General features: G+C 62.1%; 1 protein-coding gene across 3 annotated transcripts in view; it reads right to left on the bottom strand.

The window, feature by feature from the left end:
* The window catches only part of KCNIP2 (potassium voltage-gated channel interacting protein 2), a 45,494-nt gene that overhangs the window by 14,380 nt on the left and 4,833 nt on the right, over positions 1-26,281 (bottom strand). Inside the window, exon 1 of one of the 3 annotated variants that reach the window (XM_068398267.1) lies at positions 1,651-1,753. The exons of the other annotated variants lie outside the window; for them this stretch is intronic. Coding sequence (XP_068254368.1) covers positions 1,651-1,753 — 103 coding nt within the window. Of the gene's footprint in view, positions 1-1,650; positions 1,754-26,281 lie in introns of those variants that run through there. 3 annotated transcript variants of the gene reach the window in all.

Genomic DNA, 26,281 nt, shown 5'->3' with positions numbered 1-26,281 from the left:
TTCGTAGGAGACAGGCATGCCACTGTCTGTCCCAGTTCCCTCTGGAGAGGTGCCGGCTGATGGGGACAAGGCTGGACACAAGACACCCCATCTCCAACCTCCTGCCCTGGCCCAGGCCAGAGCAAAGTCACTTGCAGGGGGACAAGGAGTGTGCCCCAGGGGATGGAGGAGCATGGCCCAGGCAAGGAGCAGCCACACAGGCCAAGGAGTGGCCCCTGCCTTGCCCTGCGCCCCTCAGCAGGGTTGCTGCAGGGGCTGGGGTGCTCTCTGCCTCCCCCTTCTCCACCGCAGCCACCATTGATGCCACCGACTTTGGTCCAAAGCTTCAAGCAGCTGCACGAGGAAGCAAAAGCACAGGGAAGGGGGGAAAGCAGGGTCTGGGGGAGGCACCCCCCCCAAATCACCAGCAGAACTGGGGAGGGGGAGTCCAATCTGGGCACAGTCAGCGTGCCCCCCCCCAGGGCTCACAGGCGGGATGCCCGGCAGTTAGCTCAGCCCCTGCCTCAGTTTCCCCCCGGCACACTCCACCCAGGAGCGTTGCTGCTGGAGCCCAGGACCAAAGCAAGCAGATCAGCAGCAATGAAAGCTTCCACCCACCACGCTTTCCTGTCCTGCAAGCAGGTTCACAGGGCCAGAGGGAGAGATCCCCCCCATCTGCCCCTCCCTCCCCACCCCCAGGCACAGCCGACCCACGGGGGCAGCCCAGTGATGCTGCCTAGGGGTGCCCTGGCACTGTTCATGGAGGGGAGCCGGCATTTGCTGCCGCACACAGCCTGTGTGACAGCCAGCACTGCAGAACCGGAGCAGGGCACCCCGGGGCACCAGAGGATCAGGCAAACTGCCTGTCACCTCCTTGCCCTGCGTGTGCCCTGATGCCCGGGGCTGGACGGGCTGCAGCACCCTCCAGATGGGTGTCTGCAGGCATGGGCAGGGGCTGGGCAGGGCTGGGGGGATCTTCCACACAGCCATCACCCCTGGGAGTCCAGGGAGCACCCGGCCAAGCGGTCCCGACCTCCCTCCCACCATACACAGAGTCCCCCGAGCTGATCTGGGCTCCACCAAGCGTGCCCCAGACACGGCTCAGCACCCTGCCTGACCCCTCCCCAGCCGGGCAGCACCCCCTGTGTCCCCCCACCCTGACCAAGGGCCATGGCGGGGGGGGCTCTGGGAAGAGCCAGGAGCAGGGAGTGCAGCAGGGACCCATCCTGCCCAGGCCTGCCTGCTCTGCAGGCTGGTGCTGAGTCTGACAGCTCATGTTCATGCTGTTCAGGGTGAAGTGACCACAGAGCCTGGGGACACCTTGCCCCTGTAGAGGTGCTGGAAAACACCCCGGTGCCCACTTGCATGCTCACACACAATCTCAGCCCACAGCACCCCAGCACACACCAGTCACCACCATGCAGCAGATACCCTGCCAGTCCTGTCCCCTCTCCGTGTCCCCAGCCACTGGGACCTTGCATGGAGCAGACAGGACACCCCGCTCCTCGCACCAGGACCCCCCTGCTCACCCCTACAAGCAGCAGATGGACACCGCGTCCCAGGACTCTCCTGTGGATGCAGCACCCTAGGAGCATCCCCAGGGACAGCTCTGGGCACCCACCGGCTGCCCCCCGTGTTCCCAGAGGAGCCAGCACCACCCGCACCCGTTACCTTCCAAGGACACGGGCTCGAAGAGGCCAAATTGCTCCAGCACCTTGATGAAGAGGACCAAGACCACCAGCACTGCAATCATCTCAAGGCCTTCCAGGTTCATGGTGGGGATGTTTCATGATCCCACACCCCCCCACCCCCTCCCCACCGCCGTCCTGGAGCCCCTCACCCCAGCGCCGCAGCTGTCGGACCACGCATCCCCAGGGACCCCCGCCGCTGTCCCCAAGGGGGGACTGGCTGTCACCCCTCTACTCAGGGGCACCCGCCATCAGCCGTGGGCGAGCAAGGGGTCAGCGTGGGGCTGTGGCAGGCGGCTCGAGGAGCCCACGGCCGCGAGCCCAGGCAGAGCAGGGCCGTGCCTGTGAGTCAGAGTGGAGAGAGGCCAAGCGGAGGGAGGCGTGGGGGGGTGGCGGGGATGGGGCGGCCGGAGGGGGAAGGAGGCATGCCCTCCCATTCCAATGACACCACCTCCATCGATTTGCTTAATGCGGTTGCTAAGGAAACGGGCCACAGATATTAAAAGGCACTCGATTCCCAGAGGGGGACACGGGAAGGGGACAGGACGCTGGGCACGGGCTAAACATCCGGGATGGGGATTACTCAGACTTGTCCTCTGTGCCCCACACGCGTGCCTGCCCCATGGGGACCACCATGGCTGAGCACCCCAAGGTCCCCGCAGTCCTCTCCTGGGGAGGGCCTGGGGCAACAGGTCCAGCTGCCCCATTTCGGAGCAGGTGAATGGGTCTGTCCATCTCACTGGGACAGCCAAGGGGAGACAGGGAGCAGGGCTGGGGGGACGGGCCGAGAGCGGGGGCTGTGATGTCAGATGCCTGAGACACTGCCAGACCCGCAGGCAGCACAGCAACAGGCAGGAGAGGAGGGGACGCAGGGGCTGGGGACCCAGCGGGACCCTGCCAAGGTCACGCAGTGGCTGGAGGCAGCGGGTGAACCCAGGCGTCGGCGTGCCTCGAGCACACATCCACACACAGCCAACCGGGCTATATTTAGCTCCTACGCTTTTTTTTAACAGCATCCCAGCCCTTGCCTGGCTGCTCGATCACAGGCCACAGGGACCACTGGGGATCCAGGCGCCCACCAGTCCCTGCCCCATCACCAGAGCTCAGCACCCTTTGGAGTGCACGGCTTCCCCCGGGGATGCTGTTGGCACTGCCCATCCCTGGGTGGAAGAGTCCCACATGGGGCATGACAAAAGACCAGTCCCAACTCCAGCACCAGTGTGGCAGGGAGGGAGCAGGGCTGGCCCCATGCTACCGCTGCTCTCCACCCCACTTTGTCCCCGCCAGGAGCAAGGCCAGCTGCCCCAGGTACAGGTGGGGTGGCCATGCCCAGGCTATGGGGCAGACCCCCTGCCCAGCTCTAGGGCCCTCCTGCCCCCACAAAGGGCCCTGCAGACTGGACCAGGGCAGAAAGTCCCTTTTCCTCCCTGTTGTCTTTGTGCCGGGGGGGGGGTGGTGTGAAATATGTCACTGTGGGGGGGAAATATTTCACCAGGAGAAGAAACGTCACCCTGGGACACCTGCGTGGGGAGGGGGATGGCAGAGGTGCTGGCTGATGCTGGCAAGAGCTCCCAGCAGTGCTGCCCTACACCAACCCCCCACATGCCCAAGACCCCCACCGAGGCCCCCATTCCCAGCCCAGAAGGCTGCAGGTTTGTCCCCTGGCAGGAGACAGAGAGGGCTGGTGGCTCAGTCCCAGGTCACAGCATGGCTGGACTATCTAGCAGCTCCGTGCCACCAGGCTCAGCATCTCCTGCCTGCCTGCAGCACGCTCCCAAGGCTCTGACGCCAGCAGAAGGTGCCAGCGATGCATCAGAGGCAGCTTGGGGAGAGAGATGAAAGTCCTCCCTGGGGAAACATCCCTCAGGCTGGAAGTTTTCAGACCTGACATTTCCTTTTCTTGGAAAGAGGTGAGTTTCCAGGCACTGAGCCTGGATTTCACCTGGCTGGCTCCTGGCTTTGCCCCCACCCCGGCCAGTCCCTTCAGGGACGGGGCGGCACAGGCCTGTTGCACTCTCAGACAAAGTTTTCCACTGACGCCAACTGCATTTTAAAGCCATTTTTCTTGCTGAGCCCCAGTGGCAACCCATCTTCTCCCCCAGCCACCAGCTGCTCCCAGGGCCGATGCCTGTCCCACACTCCATGGGGCTATTTATGCAACCTGATTTTGGCCAGAAACAGCCATAGACGAGCCCTTCCAGCCTAAGCCGGGACTTCTTCCAGCCTAAGCCAGGACTTGTTCCAGCAAAGAGGGTTTGGGTTTGCTCCTCTGCAAAGCGAACCTGCTCAGCCCACCTGAGGGGACCATCGTCAGCCCCTCATGCATCTCCGCCGGTGTCATGGGATGCTGGGGCCGAAGGGCGCAGCGGCAGGTCAGGCATGGAGCCTCCCCGGTGAAGCACCAGTAGATCACCCGCCAGCCGCCGTGTCAGGATTACTCATTCCTGCGATAAGCCATTAATAAAAGCCCTCCGCTGTTCACTGCCAGAATGACACAGAATCCCACCAGGACCGGCAAAGGCACCTGGCGCCAGTCCCACATCCCCATGCCACACACCACACTAGAGCCCAGCTCCCAGCACCCCCAAACTCACTGCGGTTGCTTGCCCAGAGCACACCCCCTCCCACCGAGGGCAGCTCCAGATGGGCTGAGGGTGGCAGGGGACCTCCCCCTTGGCTCACCCAGGTCCACAGGGATGCTCCTCCATCTGGAGCTGCCCCGAGGACGGAGGAGACACATGGGCTCACACGTGGGGCTTTACTCATGGAGCCAGACCCGCAGCTGCCTGCAAGGGGTGCTCGAAGGGCCATCCGAAACCTACACACCCTGCCAGAATTGGGACAAGGCTTTGCCCCCCATCCCGCCAAGGAGCATGGCTCCCAGGAGTGGCTCCTCGCCCTGCAGCCAGCCAGCATTTGGCTGTGCTGCAGGAAGAGCCACGAGTCCACAGCTGAGCTGTGCAGGGAAAGGTCACACGGATGGAGAAATACATGCCCCGGACAGGAGAGGCCCTGCATATCCCCAGACAAGTGACACCGGTGCTACTCCTCCTGCCCTGCTACTTGCCTTGAGGGTCTCACCCCGCAAAGCGCCCAGCACACACATCCCACTGCAGCAGGGCTTGGAGAGACCCTTCACTGGGGAAACTGGGACCCCCACCACACCCCAGAGCTCCCCAACACACCCACTGAAGAGAAAGATGTAGGTCATGCCCGAAGGGACCAAGAGCCCCAAAATGCAGGTTGAGGCCCCAGCATCAGCACCAGGCACTCCCCAGAGAGCGGGAGGCACCGGGGAGCCCAGCTGCAGCCCCGTCCTGCAGCGAGGGGCAGCGGTACCTGGATGCCAGCAGCACAGCGGAGCCGGCTGCCCCCAGAGAAGCCCTGGGCACCACGGCAGCTTGGCTGTGGCTGCCACCAGCTGCTCTCACATACAGTGGAGCAGGACCAGGACCAGGAGGAACAAATAAAGTGACTGAGGAGATCAAGGTGCCCAGAGAGGCAGAGAGAGGGGAGTCCCCAATTTCCCTTTCCCACACCAAGAGCCTGGCTCGCCTTGCCACCTGGCTTGTGGAAGGGGACAGGACGGGCCAGTGTCACCCTGTCCCCCCATGTCCCCAACCCCGTACCTTCAATGCCGCTGACGATTTTGAAGCAGCGGGTGGTGAACCAATAGGAGATGAGGAGGAGGATGGCAATCAAGGAGGCATAGAGCAGGCTGTCGTTGTGCAGGGATGTCCTCTCCATGGCTCCATCCCCTGTGCCCGCTCGTGCCCCCCACCCAGCCCTGCCGTGCTATCTGGGGCAGCCCTGTCCCAGCAGTCCCCCCGCCAGAGGAGCCGGCCACCCCGGGCAGGGAGGCGGGGGGCCACGCGGGCTGGCAGGCAGGTAATTGGGAGCAGCGTGTGAGAGCCAGGCTCCCAAACCAATTACCTTAATTGTGCTCAGGCAGCACATGGCAAACAGTTAAAAATAACCCTCCTGGCCCAGGGGGAGAGTGGCACCATCAGCCAGGAGAGGGAAGCAGGGGGCAGAGCACAGACGGGACTTGCTACACATGTGGCTGAGTCTCTGTGCCGCGGGGCAAGCAAGGCATTGCTGCAGCCTGATGGCTGCTCTGAGTTCGCCGGTGACCCCAGGACCCTCAGGGCTCAGCCCCTTGCTGCCACCCCGCAGGAGGAGTTGGGAGTCCTGGAAACTGGGCTCCCCAAGGAATGATGCTGCAGCCCAGGATTGGCAAATGCCAGGATCTCCGCTGGGATGCCTGTGCCCTTCCTTGCTCCAGACACTGGGACTCAAAGGAAGGCGTCTCTGCAGCCCTGCTGGCCCAGAGAGCTGGGTCTGGCAGAGAGGTGATGGCATCTCGTCCCCCACACCCCAGCACAGCACCTCCCCAAGGATGCCCGGGATCAGCCTCCCTGTTTCTCAGCTTGGAGCCAGAGCCAACCAGCCTGGTTCCTGCTCTGCAATGCTGGGGGCACTCAGGCAGTGCCACTGTGAATTGGGGCACACTCACTGGCAGACCCCAAACCCCACGGGATTAGCTGCACCCATGCCTGAGACACCTCCGGTCCCCAGACCACGCTTGGCCCCATCGGCCAGCCCATGGGACATGTGGCTGGGGAAGATGCTGGACCCAAGTGTTTCACCCTCACACCTCTCTGCATACAAGATGTCCCATCCCCACCTCTGCAGCTACAGCCCAGGGCCATGGCCACCCAGGCATGGGGTGAGGAGCACAGCGTCACCCCAGCTGTGCCCCTTTCAGGGCGCAGAACCCTGGCATCCCGGTTCACCCCCCCTTCCCTTCTCTCTCCCCCAAGATGCTCTGAACATCCACAGGAGACACAGGACAGGGTGGCAAAGTGGCCCCGACACGCGCCCACTGCTCAGTGCTGGGGAGGGCAGCAGACCCCCAGACACAGGTGTGCCAGGACAGGCAGCCCAGGCTGGCACCGAGTCTGTGCCGCCTGTCCCACTTTGGGCTATGACAATAACAGTTGCAAAGCGTTCCCCTGCCCAGCCACCCCTGCCCTGGCTCTCCAGCGCTGCCGGCAGCCACCCCCTGCCCCAGCTAAAATTAACCACCCCACCAGCCACCCGCCGTGTATAAATAGAAGTGCCCAGGAGAGGGGTTTCTTGCCCAGAAAGCAGCTCTGTGCACACAGCATGCCATGGGCATGCAGCGGGCAAGATCCAGAGCCATCGGGTAGCCAGGTGGCTGGTCCCTGTCCCCATCCTCCCAGCACTGTCAGCACCTGGGCACAGGGGACTGTCCCCTGCTGCGGGATGGAAGCAGACAGGGAGGTAGTGGGGCCGTCACCCATCGCCAAGGGACCCGTCTGTTTGAGAGGGGACCACGGACTCTGACCACAGCCAGGCTCTGCCCTGCACAGGAGCCACCCCTGTGGCTACCCTTAAGGTGCTCCTAGCCCAGTGCCACAGGGTGCTGTGGCACTACCACCCCCCCAAAACGTGCCATGGGACCAGCTGGGTCATAGCAGATGTGACGGTCCCTAGGCACAGCTGGGCAGCAGCTGCCCAGGTGCCTTGGGTACTGCGGACCTGCTGTGGGGGCCAGCCTGATGGATAGGAGCTTCTCATTTTTTTAGTTCTTGGGGCCATCATCCATTAGGGAGAGTTAAATTTAGGTTACAGCTGATCCCTTATTACCTCGCTGCTAATCAGAGCGCGAGCAGATTATTAATAAGCACATTAAAATATTGGCGAAACGCTATTTTTGGGAGGTGAAGTCACAGTTTTAATCTGGTTAATTGATTGAGTCATTTCTCTTTCCCCCCATCGGCAACCCGTCCTTGGCTAGCTCCCCAGGGCACCCAGCTGGGAGGGCACCCCACCACAGGGCCCGCCTGGCCGGGCACCCCTATGGTGAGCTCTGCGGGACCTCCTTCGCCTCTGCAGGGCGGACGGAGGGGCTCATTGCGCCTCAAAAGGTGCCGATGGGGGAGAACAGAGGCTGGAGGGTGGGACAGCATCCAGGTGACCCATGCGCCACATGGACCAGAGCGGTGGCTGGGGAGAAGGGGATGCTGCAGAGGGGAGAAGGCTGTGCAAGCCCCACATCCCGCTCCCAGCCTCAAGCTCTGAGCCTTAGGGGCACACAGACCTGCCCGACTCTGGGTTTCACCCCGCTTCAGCTTCTCCCACAGCTCGGGAGGACACCGAGAAGAGGGTGAACAGTGGTAGCCAGCACTCCACTGCCAGCCCTGTCCTCCACATCCATCCCAGCTCCATGCAGCATGGCCACCCTGCACACCCCAGCAGGGCTGCAGGGACAGGGCAGGGCCAAGCCCTTGGGGCTGCTTGACACCGCTCTTGGCCAGCCCAGAGACCTGGTCCCGGCCGGACACCCTCTACAGAGCCAGCCCCATAGTGCCCAGCTGAAAAGCCCAAGACCTATAGGACCTATAGAATCCATAGGACATCCTTGCAAGTGGTGGGGACTGAAGCATTCCGAGGTCGCCTTCCCACTCCGCTCTATCACCTGCAGCTCTGCCCCTCGCACCCAGGGTCGGACTCCGCTGACTCACCCTGTGCCCACTCCACTCCGGGCTAGTTGGCCAGTGCCCGATGGAGCCAACTAGCGGGGACGGACTCAGCGCTGCCTGCGGGCACACCCAGCCTCCGGAGCCTGGCATGTCACTCAGCCAGGCCCACACTTACCCTGGCACCGCTTCCCCTATTGCCATGGCGTGGGCTGTCGATGGGTGCGGGCTGGGGAGACCCAGGGGCTCCCCCGGGCAAGGAGGGGATAGAGCCTGGGAGGGTTTGTCTGGGCAGGTTGTGCCCCAGCGAAGGCTGTGCAAGTCCCAGCCCCGCTCCAAGGCGTGACGTTGCCATGTTGGCCCAACAAGGCCATCCCCATGCTCCTGGCATGACGCATTCCTCCCTAGCACCGCCATGGCAAGGGGTGGCAGCCCGGGGGTCCCCGGCGGGGCCAAGCTTTGGGGAGGGCAACCTACCCCAGGCATGGGGACATGAGGACGGGGGCAGGAGCTGGGCACCCAGGATCCCAGCGCGCACAGGCACACGACAACCTCCCCGAGATATGCCCGTCATGGTCAGGAGGTGGCTCTGGGCTCACACTCAGGAGAGGGGGGGTCCTGACCAGCTGGCTGGACTGCACAGGGCCCGGCAGCGGGAGGTGGGTCCCGCCACGGCTGTGATAGCGAACCGGGGGGGCACACAGCTCTGTCCCCAGGACCAGGCAGCATCCCAGGACACAAGCACGGGTGGATGCAGGCACAGGGTGTGTCCCTGCCCAGCCCGCAGGCACACCCAGGGCTGCTCTGGCCAGATGGATGGGGGCACAGCCCCGGAGGTGCAGGTGCCGGGCACGGCAGGGCAGGGTCTGACCTGACCAGCTGCAAGTTATTTGCACAGCAGTTTTCTCACGCTCCACTCTGCACCAGCCCCCTCCCCAAATAAAATATTCCCCTCACCTCAGGTCCACAGGGGACCTTCAGGGGCTCTCGTTGCCTCCTGTGAGCATCTTCAGCTTTGCCCCACACGGAGCCCAGTGCAAACCCTCTGCCTGGGGCTGAATTGCTCAGCACCGTTCAGCACCTAAACAGCATTTCCCCCCCTCCCCAAAAAACACCACAGAGCCCACCAGACAGACACCCCCTCCCGCAGAACAGAGCCCCCGTGCCCCCCCAGGGCAGCACCTACCTTGGGAGAGGGTCCCGGTGACAAACTGGTAGAAGAAGCGGATCGCCCGGCCCAGCTGCCTCTTGCAGCGCTGCTGGCAGTGGCTCATGGCTCCAGCTCACGGCGCTGGGGAGGGACCCAGTCGCACCCCCTCCCCGGCAGCAAACAGCCCCCCAGCTCCGCCGAGCAGCAGGCAATGCCTGGGGCAGGACGGAGCCTTCCTTGCCCGGAGCGAGCCTGCGGGCATCGGCGGCAGGTCCAGCTCGGCGGCGAGGGCACCGGCAGCGCGGCAGCCTCCAGGCCCCGCTCCCAGGCGGCAGGCAGCCAGCCGGGAAGTTTTGTGCTGGGATTCTCCTGTGCAGGCTGGCTGCGATCCTGGGGGGCTGGCGGCGATGCCCCTCCCAGGGCTTAGGCACACCAAAGCTGACTGTAAGCTCAGCGAGGGAGCGGGGTGCCTGGGTGAACACCCCAGTGCTGTGCCAGCCCCCTCCGTGCAGCAAAGTTGCAGGGAGAGGCAGGGAGTAGTGGCAGGGGGGTGCTCGGGGCCGGGGAGCTCAGCGATGCCAGCCAGCTCCCCGGGAGAGGCGGATGGACACCTCCCTGGCTGGCAGAGCCCCGGGTTGCCCCTGGCTCCTGGTCCGCCCCTTGTCACCAGCTCGACCCGGCACTTCACGCCCTGGCTGGCCGGGAACCAGAGGCAGGTTGGTATGGCAACCCGCAGACTCCACAGGTCCCGCTGACCAATGAGGCACTGCTGCATCCCAGGGCCGCCTCTCTCCAAGAGCAGGGAAGGATGCTCCTTCTTCCGGAGGGGAGCTGGCACCGAGAGCATCCTGCGTCCTTGGGCATCAGCCCTCTGCTCCTGCTATCAAGTGCTGTGAGCATCCTGCATCCCCGGGCATCAATCATCTGCTCCGGACAGCCGGTGCTGCAAGTGTCCTGCATCCCTGGACATCAACCATCCAGCGCTGTGAGTGTCCTGCATCCCTCTGGCAACAGTGCTCCAGCACTGCAAGCATCCTGCATCCCCGAGCATCAGCCCTCTGGTGCTGCGAGCATCCTGCATCCCTGAGTACCAACCACCCACTCCCGCTGGCTCCACGCAGGGGAGGAGACAAGGATCGGTGCAAGGATAGAAGGAAGAGGAATCAGACTCCCAGACCGCCCAGGCTGAGAGCTGCTCGCTCCAAAGCTCAGCCTGGCAGCAAGTTGCTAGCTTGCACAGTATGTCACAGCCAGAGGAGAGTCTGGCGTGTGGGATTTCCCTCTCCCAGAGCCAGCCCAAGATGCTCTGTGTAGACTGGTGACCACTTTTCTTCCCCAAGTTGCATTTTCCCGGCTGCAGTTCCCTCTCCACATCACATCCACACCCCATACCAGCAGGATCTCTCAGCTCTGCATCCATCCAGGCTCTATTATCTCATCTCATCTCATAAGCTTCATCTCTTATTAATGGAGGAGGAAGCGAAGAAAAAGAGACGTGATGGAAAATATAGCTTCTGTTCCCTCAGGGATGGGAAAGGGGGTGCAGGCATCATCCCGCCAGGAACAGTCAGATTGCCCAGTCCCTACCAATGCCTCAACAAGGAGCCCCAAGGGAAGGGGAGGGAGCCCACACAGGGGTTGGTATGGGGTAACCTCACCCTCTGCTCCCCAAAAGAAGGGCCATCCCCTCCAAACCAAGCGCTCCCTGTTTGTTATGCTGGCTACACCCCTGCAAAAGGCGGCAGCCGCCCCAGCACAGAGCCCCCACACCGTGGCAGACAGTGGCCCGGGGCAGGGGAGGACAGGCACCAGGGGATGCTGCACAGGTCACTGCAGGGCTGAGCCAGGTTTGGGAAGACCCTACAGCAAGGTGCGACACAGCACAGCAGGGTTTGCAACCTACAGTAATACACCCACAAAGCCCCGTCCCAGAGAAGGGTTCCAAGGGACATGGGCCCTGCAGGAGGAAGGGGACAGCCGAGGCAGAGCGGGCAGCTCAGCAGGCACAGCTGCAGGGCCAGTCTGTGAATGCAACACCCCGACTGAACCTACCCACAGCCGAAAGCTCAGAAATGTGGGGTGCCAGCGGTGCCCAGTCCCCTGCTGCCACCTTCTGGGGACAGGTCAGGGGTTTAGGACCCTCGTCCTTACCTACAGTATCCAGAAGCCCCGCTCCTGGCTCAAACCCACAACACAAACACGGTGGGACAGTTTCTTGCAACGATCAGATCCCGAGAGCTGGGTGACACAAGGCCAAATCCTGCGAAGGCAGAGCTCCTGCCGTGCTGAGAGAGAGACCCAGCTCCACGGCATCACCGCGGGGACCGGACATCGCAACTCAGCCCCAGGCAGCCGCAGCCTCCCGATCCCGTGGGATACAGGAGAGGTGGCAGAACAGCCACAGGAGGGTGCCAGAGCCCGCAGGACCTGACAGCAACCGAAGTTTGCAGATCCATCCCAAAACCACCATCCGGCTCCCTGGGAGCCAGGTCCCACCTGGCCAGGAAGGTTGCTCCATCCCAGCATGTGCCGGGCAGGCCGGAGATGCAAGCGCTGTCCTGTGCACCCTGGTCATGTTGGCCATGCAGGACAGGGGAGCTCCTGTGCCCCCCCCCATCAGCATGCATAGACCACTCCAGACCAGCCTGTAGGGACACAGCGGGAGAGAAGAGCCCAGCACTGATGTCACCCACCCCACCTCCAGGCTCACCTGCCCACCAGCATCCCCGGGTGCTACAACCAGTCCAGAACTGGACAGTGATTTCCAAAGGAGTATCACCCCTCCAGGCTGGCCCTTGGCTCTCCAGAGAGGCCCTTGCGCACTGACACCAAGGCAGAAGCTCATGGGGACCACAGGGGCTGAGCCAGGGGACTGTCCTCTCCCCATGCACCCAGCAACCCACCGCAGGTATTTAGCAAGGAGGGTGCGTTGCAGAGCGATGTGAGCTGGCTTGCTCCCACCCCAGGGCTCCCTCTGAGCACATGCTCCCCAGGCTGGCACCAGGGACCACACGTCTTGCCCTTGCAGAAGGGCAGCAAAGCCACTCGGTCACTGACCCACCTCTCCCCCAGCAAGATGAAAGGAATCCAGCAAAAATCAAAAGCAAGCCATAAAGCAGGGCTGTTGAGCCCATTCTTAAACACTTTCTTGCTATCAGCCTGTCACCTGGGTTGCAGCCACCATTGGTGCCACTGCAGGGTGCATCCCGCCAGCCTCCTGCCCCACCCATGCTTCTCCCAAACCTGCTCCCCCCACGAGGAGGCCAGTGGTTCTCCAGCCCCAGGGGAACTCCAGTCCCCACAGTGCCTCGCAGGGCAAAGGACGTCACCTCCCAAAGGGGTATTTTGAGCCAGCCTGTGTTCCCAGAGCATCTCTTGGGTCCCCGAAAGAGGACACAGCATTGCTAGAGCCACAGCAATGGGAAGGAGGAAGACCATGGCTCCAGCCTTTACCTCCAGCTCTGCTCCCCCTACATGCTCTGGCTCTGGTGGGGGGAGCAGCTGCCCCACACCTCCCAGTGCTGAGCCTGCACTGGCAACTGGCCCAGCTCCCCACTGTAGCGCATAAATGGCAAATTTAGGGAGACTGGAGAGCAAAATTGTCCCCCACTTCCCTGACCCCAATCCCTGCTGCCTGTCTGCAGGTTTTGGGGCTGTGCTGGGACACCTCCAGCCTGGATTTGGATGCAGGGGAGCCCAGGGCAGCCCACGCGATGCCCGCGTGGTGCCATGGCCGGACCCACGGTCCGTGCGTGCCACGGTGCCGTTGCTGCTGCCTGACGCTGAGAGGAGCCCCGGCACAGCCCGGCAGCAGCAGCAGGGCCGTGGGGAGGTGAGCCGGGGACACGGCTCATTCAGGCAGCTGTGGTGGCTGATGGCACACGGCGGACAGGAGGGGGACACGTGCAGTTGTGTCGGAGCACGCAGGCAAGCGTGGGCACCTGGGCAAGGCTGTGCACACGTGTGCAAGGATGCACGGACACTGTGAAGGCCACCCGTGCACGGACACGCGGCCACCACGCTCCGCTGGCAGTCCCTTGCAGGCTGAAGGGACAGTGACAGCACCGCCGGGGAGGGGGACACGACACAGCTGTCCACACCAGAGCCATTGCTCCCTTCCCTGCCCAGGTCCTCTCCTCCTGAGATGGCTTCTTGGCAGACATGTCCTTCCTAAGGCACCGACGTCTGGGCTGGTACCTGCTGCGGGGGCGCTGGGGGCAGGGAGCAGCCGGGGGAATTCACGCCGGTTCCTGGCCATGAAATATTCACTAGCACAGCCATGAAGAGAAGGGGGAAAACACAAGATAAACAGAAGCCGGGGGAGCAGACACAATGCTTCTGCCACGCTGAGCTGCCTGCAGACAAGCCCATGGGGTGGCTGGATCAAGGTCTTCAGGGCCGGCACTTGTATGTGGGTCCCCTGGTGCCCGTGCAAAGCCCGTCCCACTGTCACAGGCATGTGAACAGTGCTGGAAAACGCGACCAGGAGACAGCCATCCTTGCAGGCAGCCACATGCTTGCATGCGTGCCCAGCATGGGCAGGGACACAGACATCCCCAAGGGACACCGTGCTGGGCGGGTGCTCGGGGACCATTCCTGCCTGTGCCAGCCCTGGATGGTTCCCAGGCTTCAAAATATTTCATCCCAGGACAGACACCCCAGGGACAGGACCAGAGCAGGGCTTCAGCCCAGGGCCACCCCACCAGGGCATCTGGGGGCTGTCCAGAGTAATCCTGGGGCTGGCAGAGGGCAGACCCCTGCAACAGCAGCTGCCAACACCTCTCTCAAGGAGGAAGGGCAATCAGGGTGGGGAGGAGGCACATTTCCATTAATGAGGAAGGGCAATCAGGGTGGGAGGGATGCAGGGCACCCTGCAGCCCTGTGCCAAGCCTCAAGCCACCACTCAGGTCCACAGGGACTGGGCAGATGCTCTGTTCTCTAGGTATCTAAGTCCAGCAGTCACCTTTTTTTGGGGGATGGAGGGCATACGCATCCCAGCAATGCCAGACCCACAGCCACTTGGTGGGGATGGGCTGGCTCCTGGCTGGAGGGAGGGCTCAGCAAGACTCACCTTAGAGCCAGGGCACGCTGAGGGACGAGAAAGTGGACATCCTGGCAGCAAGGACTGCAGGAACCACGAGTTCCTGGTCCCAGACACATTGTGTTGGGGTGGGGAGCTCCGTGGGAGCCAAACACCCTGCCATACGCAAAGGAAGGCTCAACCCAGCCAGCCCTGCATGCAGGTCCTGCCACCACTCCTGCCTCCCCCCAGCCCTGGGGACCCGCAGCCTCCGGGACTCAGGGAAGCGCTGAAAAGGTGATGCCAGAGAAAATAAATAAGGCAGCTAATGATGTAATTTGCATAGCTATTAGCAGGCAGGATTTGCAGCGGCTCTGACATGGGATGTGCTGTCACAGTGAAGTGGAGCCCCGTGGGCTCAGTTGGTGCTTGCAGAGGGAAACACAGCACAACCCTGCTGTGTGGGCCCACCTCAGGCACCCACCACCCCACCGGGCTGGGGAGGCAAGGGGGACAGCAGCAAACCGAGCAAGGAGGTGGGAGGAAGGCTCAGAGCAGGGCAGACAGCCTGGGAGGAGCAGAGTGCTCTAACCATGAGCCCATGCTGCCTTTGGCCACGCACCCGGGTGCTTGGCCCGAGATGTACAGAGCATGGGGCAGCACGCGGCTCCCACCTTGCCGAGGCACAGAGAGGATCCATGAAAGGGCGAGCCTGCAAAGGCCGAGGGAGAGCTGCCAGCAGCCCCGCTGGGGCACAGCCAGCTGGGTCCACGCGCCTCCCCATCCAGCGCCAGCTACAGCTCCCTGCAGCCTTCACCTCCTCCTGCTCCCTTGTGAACCTGGCCCAAAACACTTTCCAGGGGAAGCACAAACCCTTTCCTACCTCACCCTGGCTGCCAGCGAACCCAGCTCGCTCTGACTCCCAGCAGAAGGTGCAATTTTGGGGTGTAGGTCTGTGCACAAAGCCCAATGGCAGCACCAGCTCTGCATCGTGGCTGCCCCCATCCTTAGATGCTCAGGTCAGGAATCACCGCACCATGCCGGGCAGGAGGGTGCTGGCCATCCTGGTACCTCCAGGGATGCAGGGGCGACACACCTGCAACCTGGGACACTGCTGGATCCCCAGCCTGCTCTGCCAGCACAAATGTCCCATAAATCGGCCATGTGATGGAGAGGGGTGGTGCGCAGGGCCACCCTCCCCTGGGCTGCCAGGACATGTCTGGCTTTGATCACAAACCTGCGACGACAGCTCAGCTCGTTCTCAGCTGATGGATCTTGTTAAAAAATGCATGTGACGTGATCCGTCTGCTCTGGAGGGCACTGCCAGGGAAGGAGCCTGGCCCAGCGCTGGGCACCAGTCCTGCAGCGCCGACCTGCCAGCAGCCAGCACGCAGGTGATGGGGCAGCAGCCTGGCTCTGCTGGCACTGGACTGGGGACTGGGACATACCCCAGTCAGCAGGCTGAGACCGGCACTGGGCTCCAAAGCATCCCTGCAATGCAGGGAAAGGACAGGGGCACCCCCACCATCTGACAGCAGAGACAAGCAGAAAGACCCAATGGATGGGTGGTTGGACAGACAAGCTCCACCAGCAACTTGGGTGGTGGGTGTCAGGCAAAGACTGGGGTCAGAGCCTCCCAGGGACCACTCTGGTGCATCCATCAACCCCATCACCCTCTGTAATGGTCCCCAGCCCTCCAGGTTATGCTGAGGCACTAACTCCTCCCAAGCTGTATTTTTTAAGTCAGTTCTGCTAAATATTTCAGGGATTTACACAGAAAAGCTTTCTGTGCTCGATGGCACGTCAGCCCCATTGACATCACGCAGGCGGCTGCAGACACTCCCACCCCCCCTGACAGGGCGTGAATAATTCATCACCCCCACGAACTGGGTAGCGAGCAGCGGAGAGGAGGAGAGGGGACCAGGCAGGGGGGACAGGCTCCATCGCCCCCCACTCAGGCTCCTGGAGTGCACCCAAAGACCCTCCATGCTCTGCAAAGGGAGCGCAAAGACCACCACCAACATCTGCAGGGAAACTGAGGCATGGGGAAGGGAAAAGAGCCAGGAGCTGAGCCCAGCCCTGGTTATAGGACCGACATGTTGAGGAGCCAGTGGTAAGCAAGGACACCCCAGCCCGCCTGGAGCATCCAGGGCCGTTCCTGAGCTTGTTGGGTCTGCAAAACGCAGCAACTCTGGGGGCACCCAGGATATATCGGGCAGCAGAGCAGCATGGCCCCAGGACCTCCAAAGAGCGCAGCCTTCGCAAGCGGGGACATCGCCGTCTGGGGGTGCACGGCTCGTGCCAGGGCATATAATACAGCCATAGCATCTCCTTAACCTGAACCGGCATCTTTTTGCCCCTTGGATGCCCACCCTGCTCCGTGCCCACGGCACCCCATGGGGAGCAGCAGGGGTTTCCATCCCCAGCACACCACCCTGCATCCCCAGCCCTGTCCCAGCTCCCACTCCACACCTCATTGGGGTCTCCTGAACTACAAGGCTGGGAAAAATCTCAGCCTGGCCACAAGTGACGCCAGCAGCGCTCCCAAATCTGCTCCAGGGGGGGACATGGCCCTCGGCATCCCAGCAGGCTGCCGTGTGTCCTGGCCCCCCAGCACGCTTCCCCTCCAGCCTTGCCACGCTCACCGCCCCTCACCAAGCCATGGTGACGGTGACAAATTAACAAGCCCCGTGCAATCACACACAGGTTGGGCTCCGATAAATGGGAGACAGCACTAGGCTAATTTCCTCACAATCAGCGCTCACTCGGCGCCGACAGCTCCGGCTTGGCACGGTGATGGAAGGAAATGCAGCGGGGACAGGCTGGGATGCGACCTCAGCTCCCCCGTGTGCAGGCGGTGCGGGGCTGCCTGCGGGCCAGGCAGCGGGGCACCCTCCATCACGGGGCCGGTTGCTGCTGGGCTGACAGCATGGAACAGGCTATCAGCACCACGGCTTATCCAGGGGCTCCAGCACGGGCCGGCTGCACAGGTGGGAGAGGGAGATAAGGCGCCCGAGGGATCCCAGGGAGGGGAAACGTACTTCAAATGGCAGGAATCTCCCCCAAAACGGACTTGGCTTCAAGGCACCGAGAGCGTTTGTTGCTATTAATAACTCCAGTGATGCAACAAGGTGCCTGCCCTCTGCTCAGACCCTCCCCGCTTGGGGACAAGGCAGGGTGGGAGAGCAAAGTGGGGCTGCAGATGCGGCTGAGGTCCTGACCCACAGCTCCTCCCCTGTCCCCATGCCTACAGCCCCTGGCACTGGCCTGAAACCCCTGGAGGGGTGACAACCTGGCTGGGGGCAGGGGGGGGGCTTAGGGCAGGGGAGACACCCAAGGCCAGTGCTGCCCCTCCAACAGCCCACCTGCACCTTTCTCCAGCCCCAACCCAAGACGCTGCGCAGCCCCACGGCCGGGCTGATGGTCCCCCCACGCCAGCACTGACCCTCTCCCCACTCATATCCTGAGTGATGGCTGAGCCCTCTGGCCCCCTGCCCATCACTCCCTGCCCCACGGGGCAGCAGGGCCACCCACCCAGCATCTCCAGGGCACCCGCTCAGCCCACTGCCAGCCCGGGGGTGCCACCAGAGACTGCGTTTTTAAACTGACATTTTGGGGACAGGAATGCTATTTTTGGTTGTTTCGGAGGCAGTGTTTCCATTGCGGTTTGCCTGCCTCCGCTGGAGGGATGCTCTCCCCGGGGGTGCCGTGGCAGGCGGTTTTGTGTTGGGCTGCGGTGCTCAGCACCGGCTCCGCACCACTGGGTCATCCTCACCCCCCACTGCTGCCTACCCAGTGCCTGGAGCCAACAGGCGCAGGAGCAAGTGGGAAAAGACACCCCTGGGTTCCCACCTGGGCACGAGGGTCAGGAGCATCCCACCCGGCAGAGGGGCTGGTGGGAGGCACAGAGCAGAGCCTGGAGACCCTGCTCCCACCCGGGACCTCCCTAGCATCAGCAAGATGTCTTTTCCACACACCTTGGTGAGGCACCCCCAAAAATGAGCACACAGAGCCAAACAGCCACCCCTCCCCTGGAGCCACCAAGCACTCTTGATAGGAATAAATGTGCCTGGCAATTACTCAGGGGGAGAGTACAGCCTCCCAGTACAAGACCTGCTGAGAGGCTCAGAAATAAATATGTTAATAACCAAATATCCACCCTACGCCTGAGATCAGGGGAGGACTTTCAAGTCTAATTAGCAGCAGATTTGTACCATCGCTGCCTGGGCTCAAGGGACGGTTCGCCGTGGTTCCCACAAAGCGAGAGGCTCTGCTATAATTAGCCAGCAGCATCCCGTCTGCAAGGATTACCTCCAAATCCCCGCTGCGCTCCGGGCTGGGGAGCAGGCAGGACCCAGGTAAACCCAGATGAGAGGTGCCCCCCAGGCTTTGATCTGTGCAAAGCGACCCCTGAGCTGCAAATCCAGGGCAGGCAGGAGGACAGGCAGCACATCAGGAGGAGAGGCACCCCAAGCCTGCAGGTCACCCTACGCTCACCCCATGCAACCCCTATGCAGGCAGGGAGCTCCTCTCCCCACAGCATCCTGTCACAAAGCCCCTGAGTGCCCCCAAAATCTCTCCATCCCCAGACTGATGGTTTCCCCCAACGCCCAGGGCTGCCCACAGCTCCGGGAGGCCAGTCCCCAAAGAAGGGACATTTTCCAACCTACCCCAGCCATGCATCTTGTACCTCTCATCACCGAAGAGCTGCCCCTGCCCTCCACAAGACAAGCAGAGCTTGCAACTGGCGGGTGCTCGGCGCACGGGGACTCGGCGCTGCGAGGGATGGCATCGCATCTGCCAAGAGACCCAGTTCCTCACCGCAGGCAAACACAAACCTCAGGGCTTGGCAACAGTTTGGGGACGTTCATCAGTCCCCGCCCGGGCCGGGCTGCCCTGCCGCAGCTCGGTGCAGCGCTTTATCTCGGGCAGATGGAAATGCTGTCAGATCAGCCCTTTCCCCAATCCATCACAGCAGGACAGGCAGTGCCCAGGGGAGCACTCCCACCGCCCCTGCCTGTGTGTTTTTAAACAGGGCCACATCCTGCTCCTGAGGATGCCATAATGGACACTGTTCCCGGTGCTACAGCAGCTTGCGGGGTGGCTGGGATGGGGAGAAAGGGGCACCCAGGGGAGTGAGACACAGGGGCAGCACCTGGAGGTGCACCACTGCCAGTGCCCAAACTGGCACCCTGGGTCCCTCGTGCCAGGGGCTGCACAGAGGCTTGCACCAGGGGAAGGCACGAAGGCGGAGAGACAGCGGAGGGGTGAGGGAAGGGATGGAGAGAGAGCAGAGGGGGCCACGTCTGCACTGAGGACCAGCAGCACAACCGAGGACACTCTGCTGAGCAGGGAGCAGGACCCATGCACCCAGCCCCGTGGGAGAGCACCTGGCAGATACTCAGCCAAAGCTCCCAGACCCAGCAGCAGCTGCCAGGGACACTCATTAGCACCAACTAATTGTGGGCTGAGGTGGCTGGCCTGGCAGCCAGCACCCTGCCCGCACACTCGTCCCAGCCTGGGAGCTGGCACGGCTCCGAGCCAAGGGGAGAATTACAGACAGAGCAACAGCAGTCACTTCCAGGGCACCTCCTCAGGGATGGCCTGGAAACGCCTGCGCCAGAGATGCTGTGCCCATGAACAACAAAATCAGCACTTCATCCGAATCAGGGGCACACAGGTGCCCCGCGTTCACCTGTGCCCCCGAGGCAGGGCACAGCCATCCCCATCCAGCTCCTCTGCCAGCCCCAAGAGACCTCCCCAGCACCACTGAGCTGTTTGTGCCAGCAAACAAGCAGTTACCAGCCCCTCACTTCCCCACGGTTATTTAATTAAGCAGTGATAAAAGGGAAGACGTATTATCCGGAGAGCGACAGCGGGTTGTAATTACAGCAGGGCGGGCTGAGAAAACAAACAGCACTGAGGGAGGCACAGGGTGGTGTGGGGCTGGGGAGCCACCACGGCCCCTCGGGACCCCTGTCTCTGCCCCGGAGCTGTGGCCCAGGGCAGAGGTGGGACCCTCAGGTCTGGGGCGATGGATGGGGAGGAAAGGCGCCTTTGCCTAGATGGATATGGTCCCTAAAGAGCCTCCCCCTCCAGACCACACTGGGTTGGGGTGACTTCGAGTCCAGCCCCTTCCAGGGGGTGCTGGGTCTGGACCAGCCCCAGGGAGCAGCAGGTTTTCAGTGAGTCGCTTTGAAATATTAAACACCATTTCCTCCCTCCCCACGCTGCTTTGGGGCAGCCCTCTGCACCGAGGGGACTCACTGCCCAAATGGGGTGAGGGGACAAAGTCCCTGCTAGGACATGGCACCCCAGAGGGGCTCTGCCTGCCCCCCATGGAGCCAGGCAGGATGCCCATCCGCTGGGTTCCTCCAGGCTTGGGTTTGAAACTTCTGCCCCGTTTCCCATGCACAGCAAGGGGCAGGGGTGGGACATGGGGCATGGCCACACCACAAGCAAGCAGCCCACGGCCCCCACCCCACCCAGCAGTCATGCTGTCCCTGGGGATGGGGAGAGCTTCAACCCCCATCCCCTTTCAGGGGTTGGTGGGAGCCACTGGGTACCACCACAGTCACAGCTGGGACACATTGGGGTGACTTGGTCCTGAGGGGTGCATGGCCACCTCCTCCCTCCTGCGGTGTCAGGTGCCGCTGTCGCCTGTGCAGCCCCCAGCCACATCCCTTCCCTTCGCTAAATCCTCCTGCTCTCAGCCCAGTGCTCTCAGGCTCCCCCTCTTCCATTGCAGCATCTTTAAATTAATGCCTGGCCAAGCATGGGATAGAAGGAAACTAACCCTGGGCATGGGTGCAGCCTCCATGATGCCTTTTAACACCTACAGCACCCTTCCGTGCCCCTCTTCCCCCTCACCATGCAGGGGAAAGACCCGATCTGCCACAGCCACAGCGAGCATCGCTCCAACGAGTGCTCCCAGCACCCACAGTCCTGAGCTGGGCTGGGTGAGGGCAGCAAGTCCCCCCTCCAGCCAGTCCCCTGCTTGGGACGCTGTGAGGTCCCTGGGAGCGAGCTGTGCTTGGGTTTGCACCCCGTGTTTGGGTTTGCTATTGCCAGCAGCAACAGCCGGCTGGGACCTCGCTCGAGCAGCTCCAGAGCTGCCCTTCGGGGTTGCAGGGCCCTGAGCTGCGCAGGGTCCCACACAGCCTGCACCCCTGCCGGGGCACCTCGGGGTCCCCAGCTCTGCAGCAAGAGGCCAGGAGGGATTTGGCTGCTGGTGGGAAGCGGTTGTGACCCCACGGCTCAGGGACCTCAGAGGAGCTGGAGCAGCACATGGTGGGTATGAGGCAGGGACGTGGCAGGGACACAGGGTGCCACAACACACACCCCAATCAATGCGGGGGACACTGTTTGCTTGTGTCACCATGGAGCAGCTGGGACGAGCCCCTTTCAGAGGAGCTGCGTGAGGACGAGCAGACACCGAGGCCACAACAAACATGTCCATCCCACCCAGCCAGGGTCCGAGCAGGACTTGGCAGCTTTGGGAAAACATCTCAGGGAGCCAACACCATCGCTGCCAGCACAGTGCAGCCGTGGGACCACAACCCCAGCAAGACCTGAGATGCTCCCAGCAGGCGATCCCACCGAGCTGCCCTCTCCCAGGGCAGCGGGGAGCCAGGGCCAGGCGTCACCCACCGGAGCAGCACTCCTGCTGATCCTCTCCGTTACGCAACAAATTATTCCACTCGCGTTAATGACTTTGCGGCAAAGGGGGAAATGACATGAATGATTCCCGGTGCCTGGGAGTGACTCACTTTGCACAGCAGAGGGGAGGTGAGCGGGGAGGGCACGCACCGGGGGAAATTTGGTCGGTTCAGCATGACCGGCGCAGGGCAGGGGCTGGGCTCAGAAGATGCCACTTCTGGAAGGAGAATCAGGGGCGAAAAAGAGGTACTTAAGGGCAGATCCCACCACCCAGGTGAGGGCTGAGATGTCCCCATGGGACACTGGGATCAGCCCTAACTACAGCATATTACAGCATCCCTTGCTGCACTGCCTGAGCCCCGCACCCAATTGCCAACCTGGGCTGTGACCCCAAAACCCAGCGCCAGCCGCCATCCCTCCCCTCTCTGGGGTCAGACAGGGAGCCGAGACCCCATGCAGGTGCACCCAGAGCTGTGGGTGCTGTGCCCTACCGCCGGACCCCCCAACTCCAGCGTGCCCCAGCAGGATGGGCAGCTGCCCACCATGGCCCTCAGGGCAGGAGTGGGGGGCGAAGGGGACCCTTCACATGGGCTGCAGCACAGAGCCCAGCACCTGCCCCTCTCGCTTCACCTCTGGGAGACTTTTCTAAATCACACCATTAAAAATTCATCAATATTTCCTCCTGGAGTAAATCAAGAGCCACGAAGGGCCGGCAGCCCAGCCAGCCAGCCAGCCACCTCCTGGGGACACCAAAGACACGCAGAGACACACTGGGGACTTCCACAACCCACTGCCAAGTAGCCCCAGGGGGGCCCTTGCAGTGATGGGGGGCCAGGTAGATTATTGCCTTTAAACCCATTTGGAGGCTTTCTGTAAGCAATGCAATTTTAAAAAATTCAATCTAGGAAGAAGCGATTAACCAAGTGGGCCAGGAGCAGTGGCTCGCCTGTCTGATCTCGTTAGCGAGCAGGCTGGCTCTCATTTCACCCCGCTGCGGCTGGATGGGCCACAGTAACCAGGTGAGAGCAGCCAGATGGCTCTTCCCCAGCTCCTGCTGGGTCTGAGGGACATCTGTGGATGCGCGAGTTCACCAGTGCCTCCCTGCATCCCTCAGGGCTGCTCCTTCCCCAGCCAGGCCAAGGGAAAAACCCTGGAAACCCTCTTCCCTGTGACTCAGATCCTGGCCAGACTGTCACCAATGCTCCATCCCTAAAAAGCACTTTTTTGGTGTCCAAACGCAGGGGTTTGGCGATGAGAAGAGGGCAGGTAAGGGAGCCAGTGCATCCCAGCCCTGCTGATGGGGTGAGTCCCTGGAGCCAGGAGCAAGGTCCCCCTTCTGTCCCACAGAGGCTCAGTGACAGGGTCCTGCCAATCTCTCATGGTAGCATCTTGACAAGAAACCTCTCTCTGCTTCAGGCTGCCGAGCCCCTTCCCAGCAGGAACGTCACTGCCACAGGAGGTGGCTCAGCAGGACAGCTCAGAGGGGTCCCATCCTGCCCAGTCAATACCCCTATCTCCGTACAGCAGAGCTGGAGCAGCAGATTCATGCCATCAGTCCACCTGCAGAGTTAGTGACTCACTGCCCCTGACTTGTTCCTGGGAGAGGGGCCACAGGTGAAGCCATCCATCTCTGCTGGCAGCCTGGCACTGGCCCCTGAGGCTCTGAGCATCCCCTGCTTGCCCACCAGCACTGCTGCTGCTGCAGCTTGGTCCTTGTCAGACCTCTCCGTGGGTCAGACAGACCCCACACCGCTCCCTCCCCCCTGGGACGAAGCCACCAGCTTGCCCCAGCTGCAGCCCAGGGCTCTCCGAGCAGAGTGTGGACAGGGGCACGCAGTGCCCTCGCCTCGCACAGGGCACAGCCCCCCGCATGCTCACTCGGGATGGAGCTAGCACAGGAACAGGACAGGCACCGCAGCAGCCATGCTCACAGCTGGGCACCTGCTTGTACAGCCCCCAGACTCCAACGTCCCCAGGTCCCTGATGTCCCCAGCTGGGGTGAGCAGCAGCAGCATAGATGGGACACCGACCTTCTTGCCACACCCCAGAGCCCCCAGCAGCAATGCTAACACCATCCGGGGGTTGGGAGGGGTGCCAGCTGCCTGAACAGGAGCGATCCCAACCTGACAGGTTCAAAAGCCAGGTGGCTCCTGCCAAAACGGGGCCAGAGTCACATAGAGCCGGAGGGCGCTGAGCCCCAGGAGCTGCCGTCAGCCATGGCAGAGAGGTGCGATGCTGCAAGCACGTGGGCATGCACGGGTATGGCAGCCCTGCCCACAGTGGCCATGGGTGACTCACCCTGGCCGGACCAGAGAGGAAATGTTTGGGTAGACCCAAATTCAGATGCAGGTGACACCCCCCTGTGCCCCTGTCATCCTTTAGCCTGCACCCGGGGCTAAACAATAAACAGTTTTTCTCTCACCCAATGTCCCTTCCCCGAATGAGGAAGGGAATTGGGAAAAGGAGGAAGACTTGTAGGATGAAGTTAACCAGATCTAATGAAATTAAGAAATCAATATAAATGACAACACAAAACAGACAGAAGTATACTTATCCACAGATCACTGACAAGTTGCTCCAGGAATCAGAAGGAAGAGGAAGACCAGAAGAGAGGCAAGGAGAACAGGAACAGCCCCACCTCTTCCCTGCAAACCCTCTCTTTTATAGTGAACTAGATGTCAATGCTATAGAATACACCTGTGGGCCAGGCTGGGTCAGCTGCCTGGATTTAACTGCTGAGGGCCTTGATCACCATGGCTGGCCACAAACTGAAACCAAACCCCAGTGAAACCAGGACAGCCCCCCATCCCCGCCAGCTCCTGCTGAACGCGGCAGCCATCCTGCCCCCAGCTCCCCTCCCGCAGGGCTCCGTTTCCAAACAAGCTAATTACTGACACCACTCCCCGGGCCTGCGCCACCCATTTTCATTTGAAGCAGAAGGCAAATTTACTTAAAATCCAGCACCAGCCTGAGCCACGGGGTTGCCCCATGTGCAGCTTGGGGGCAGGAGGACCCTGGTAAGAGCCTCCTGTCCAGCACAGCCCTGCCACCACATGCCCTTTGCAAAGCCGCTCGGTAGGGTATTGCTGAGAGCGGGGCCACTCAATCTCCTGCATCCCGACCCCAGCCCTGTGCCATGCCACTCACCCCCATGGCATGGCACCCACCCAGACCAGGCTGCCAGCAGAGCACCCTGGCATGGACAGTGGGTTGAACAGGACCCCTGCACCCACCTGCAGCCCCTGCCCCATGGAAAGGGGCTCCTCTCCCTCTTCGCTCCCTGGGAAGCTGCTTTGACGAGACCCAACAGTTCACTTGCTCAGCAATAACCATCCTGGGGCTCCACAACCCCTTAGCATAGGATTTTGACCCCCACTCCAAGCGGGAGGCCCTCACCGTGGCATTGGGAAGGCGGCCCTCCTGGCTCAGCCCCCCTGGCAGGGCATGGCAGGGAGATTCATTTCACTAGAGGCTCATTCATCTGCAGCATGATTAAAGCCCAGGGCTTGGGATCCATCCTGGAGGCAGGAGAGCGATTTGCCAGCAGATGGATTTATCATCTCCCGAGCACAGCAATTTAGCTTAAACAAAACCAAACCACTTCTTCTAATGAAAATACCACTAATGAGCAGAGCCAGCGAGGGAGGGGGAGGGCAGCTCCACTAACGGGGTCTCTCCCGTCCTTTGGGGCCGGAGTGACGCTCTGATGCCCTGTCTGCAAGGCAAGGGCAGAAGGCTTAGCTCCAGCTGGGACGTATGGACCTGGCATGGTCCAGGGGAAAATGGAGCCCCCTCCAGGGACCAGCTCTGCTCACCCTCTCAAACCTCCTCCTGTCCCAGCTCCCAAGGCTCTGGGGGCATCTGGTCCCAGCACACCACACAACAGGAAAGCAGCAGCAGCCCTGAGTCTGGACACCTTCTCCAGCTGCAGGGAAACACTCCTCTCCGTGCCCGGATGCAGAGATGGCGAAAGAGCAAACCCCCCCGCCCATGCATCGCCAGCCCTGTGCAGCAGGAGCTGTACGCTTTGGCCGAAGCTGCGACAGCCCATGAACGAGGCATCGGCATCTGCAGAAACCAGCCGTTTAACTGCCCTGACCAAACCCACAAACTTCCTGCCAGTGAATCCCGTGCCACCACTTCCCCGCGGGCTCCGACCCTCATCTGCCTGCGGGGATGCAGCAGCGGCTGCCAAAACCTCAGCTCTGGCCTCTCCACCCACAAAATCCAACCTGCCCGTGGGCAGTGGTACCCAGCAGCATCGTCCCTGTGCCCCCGG

This window comes from Nyctibius grandis, chromosome 4 (genome assembly GCF_013368605.1).
Source record: "Nyctibius grandis isolate bNycGra1 chromosome 4, bNycGra1.pri, whole genome shotgun sequence".
Lineage (NCBI taxonomy): Eukaryota > Metazoa > Chordata > Aves > Nyctibiiformes > Nyctibiidae > Nyctibius > Nyctibius grandis.
The sequence above is the reverse complement of the archived record's forward strand: the minus strand, read 5'-3'. Positions and strand labels throughout refer to the sequence as shown.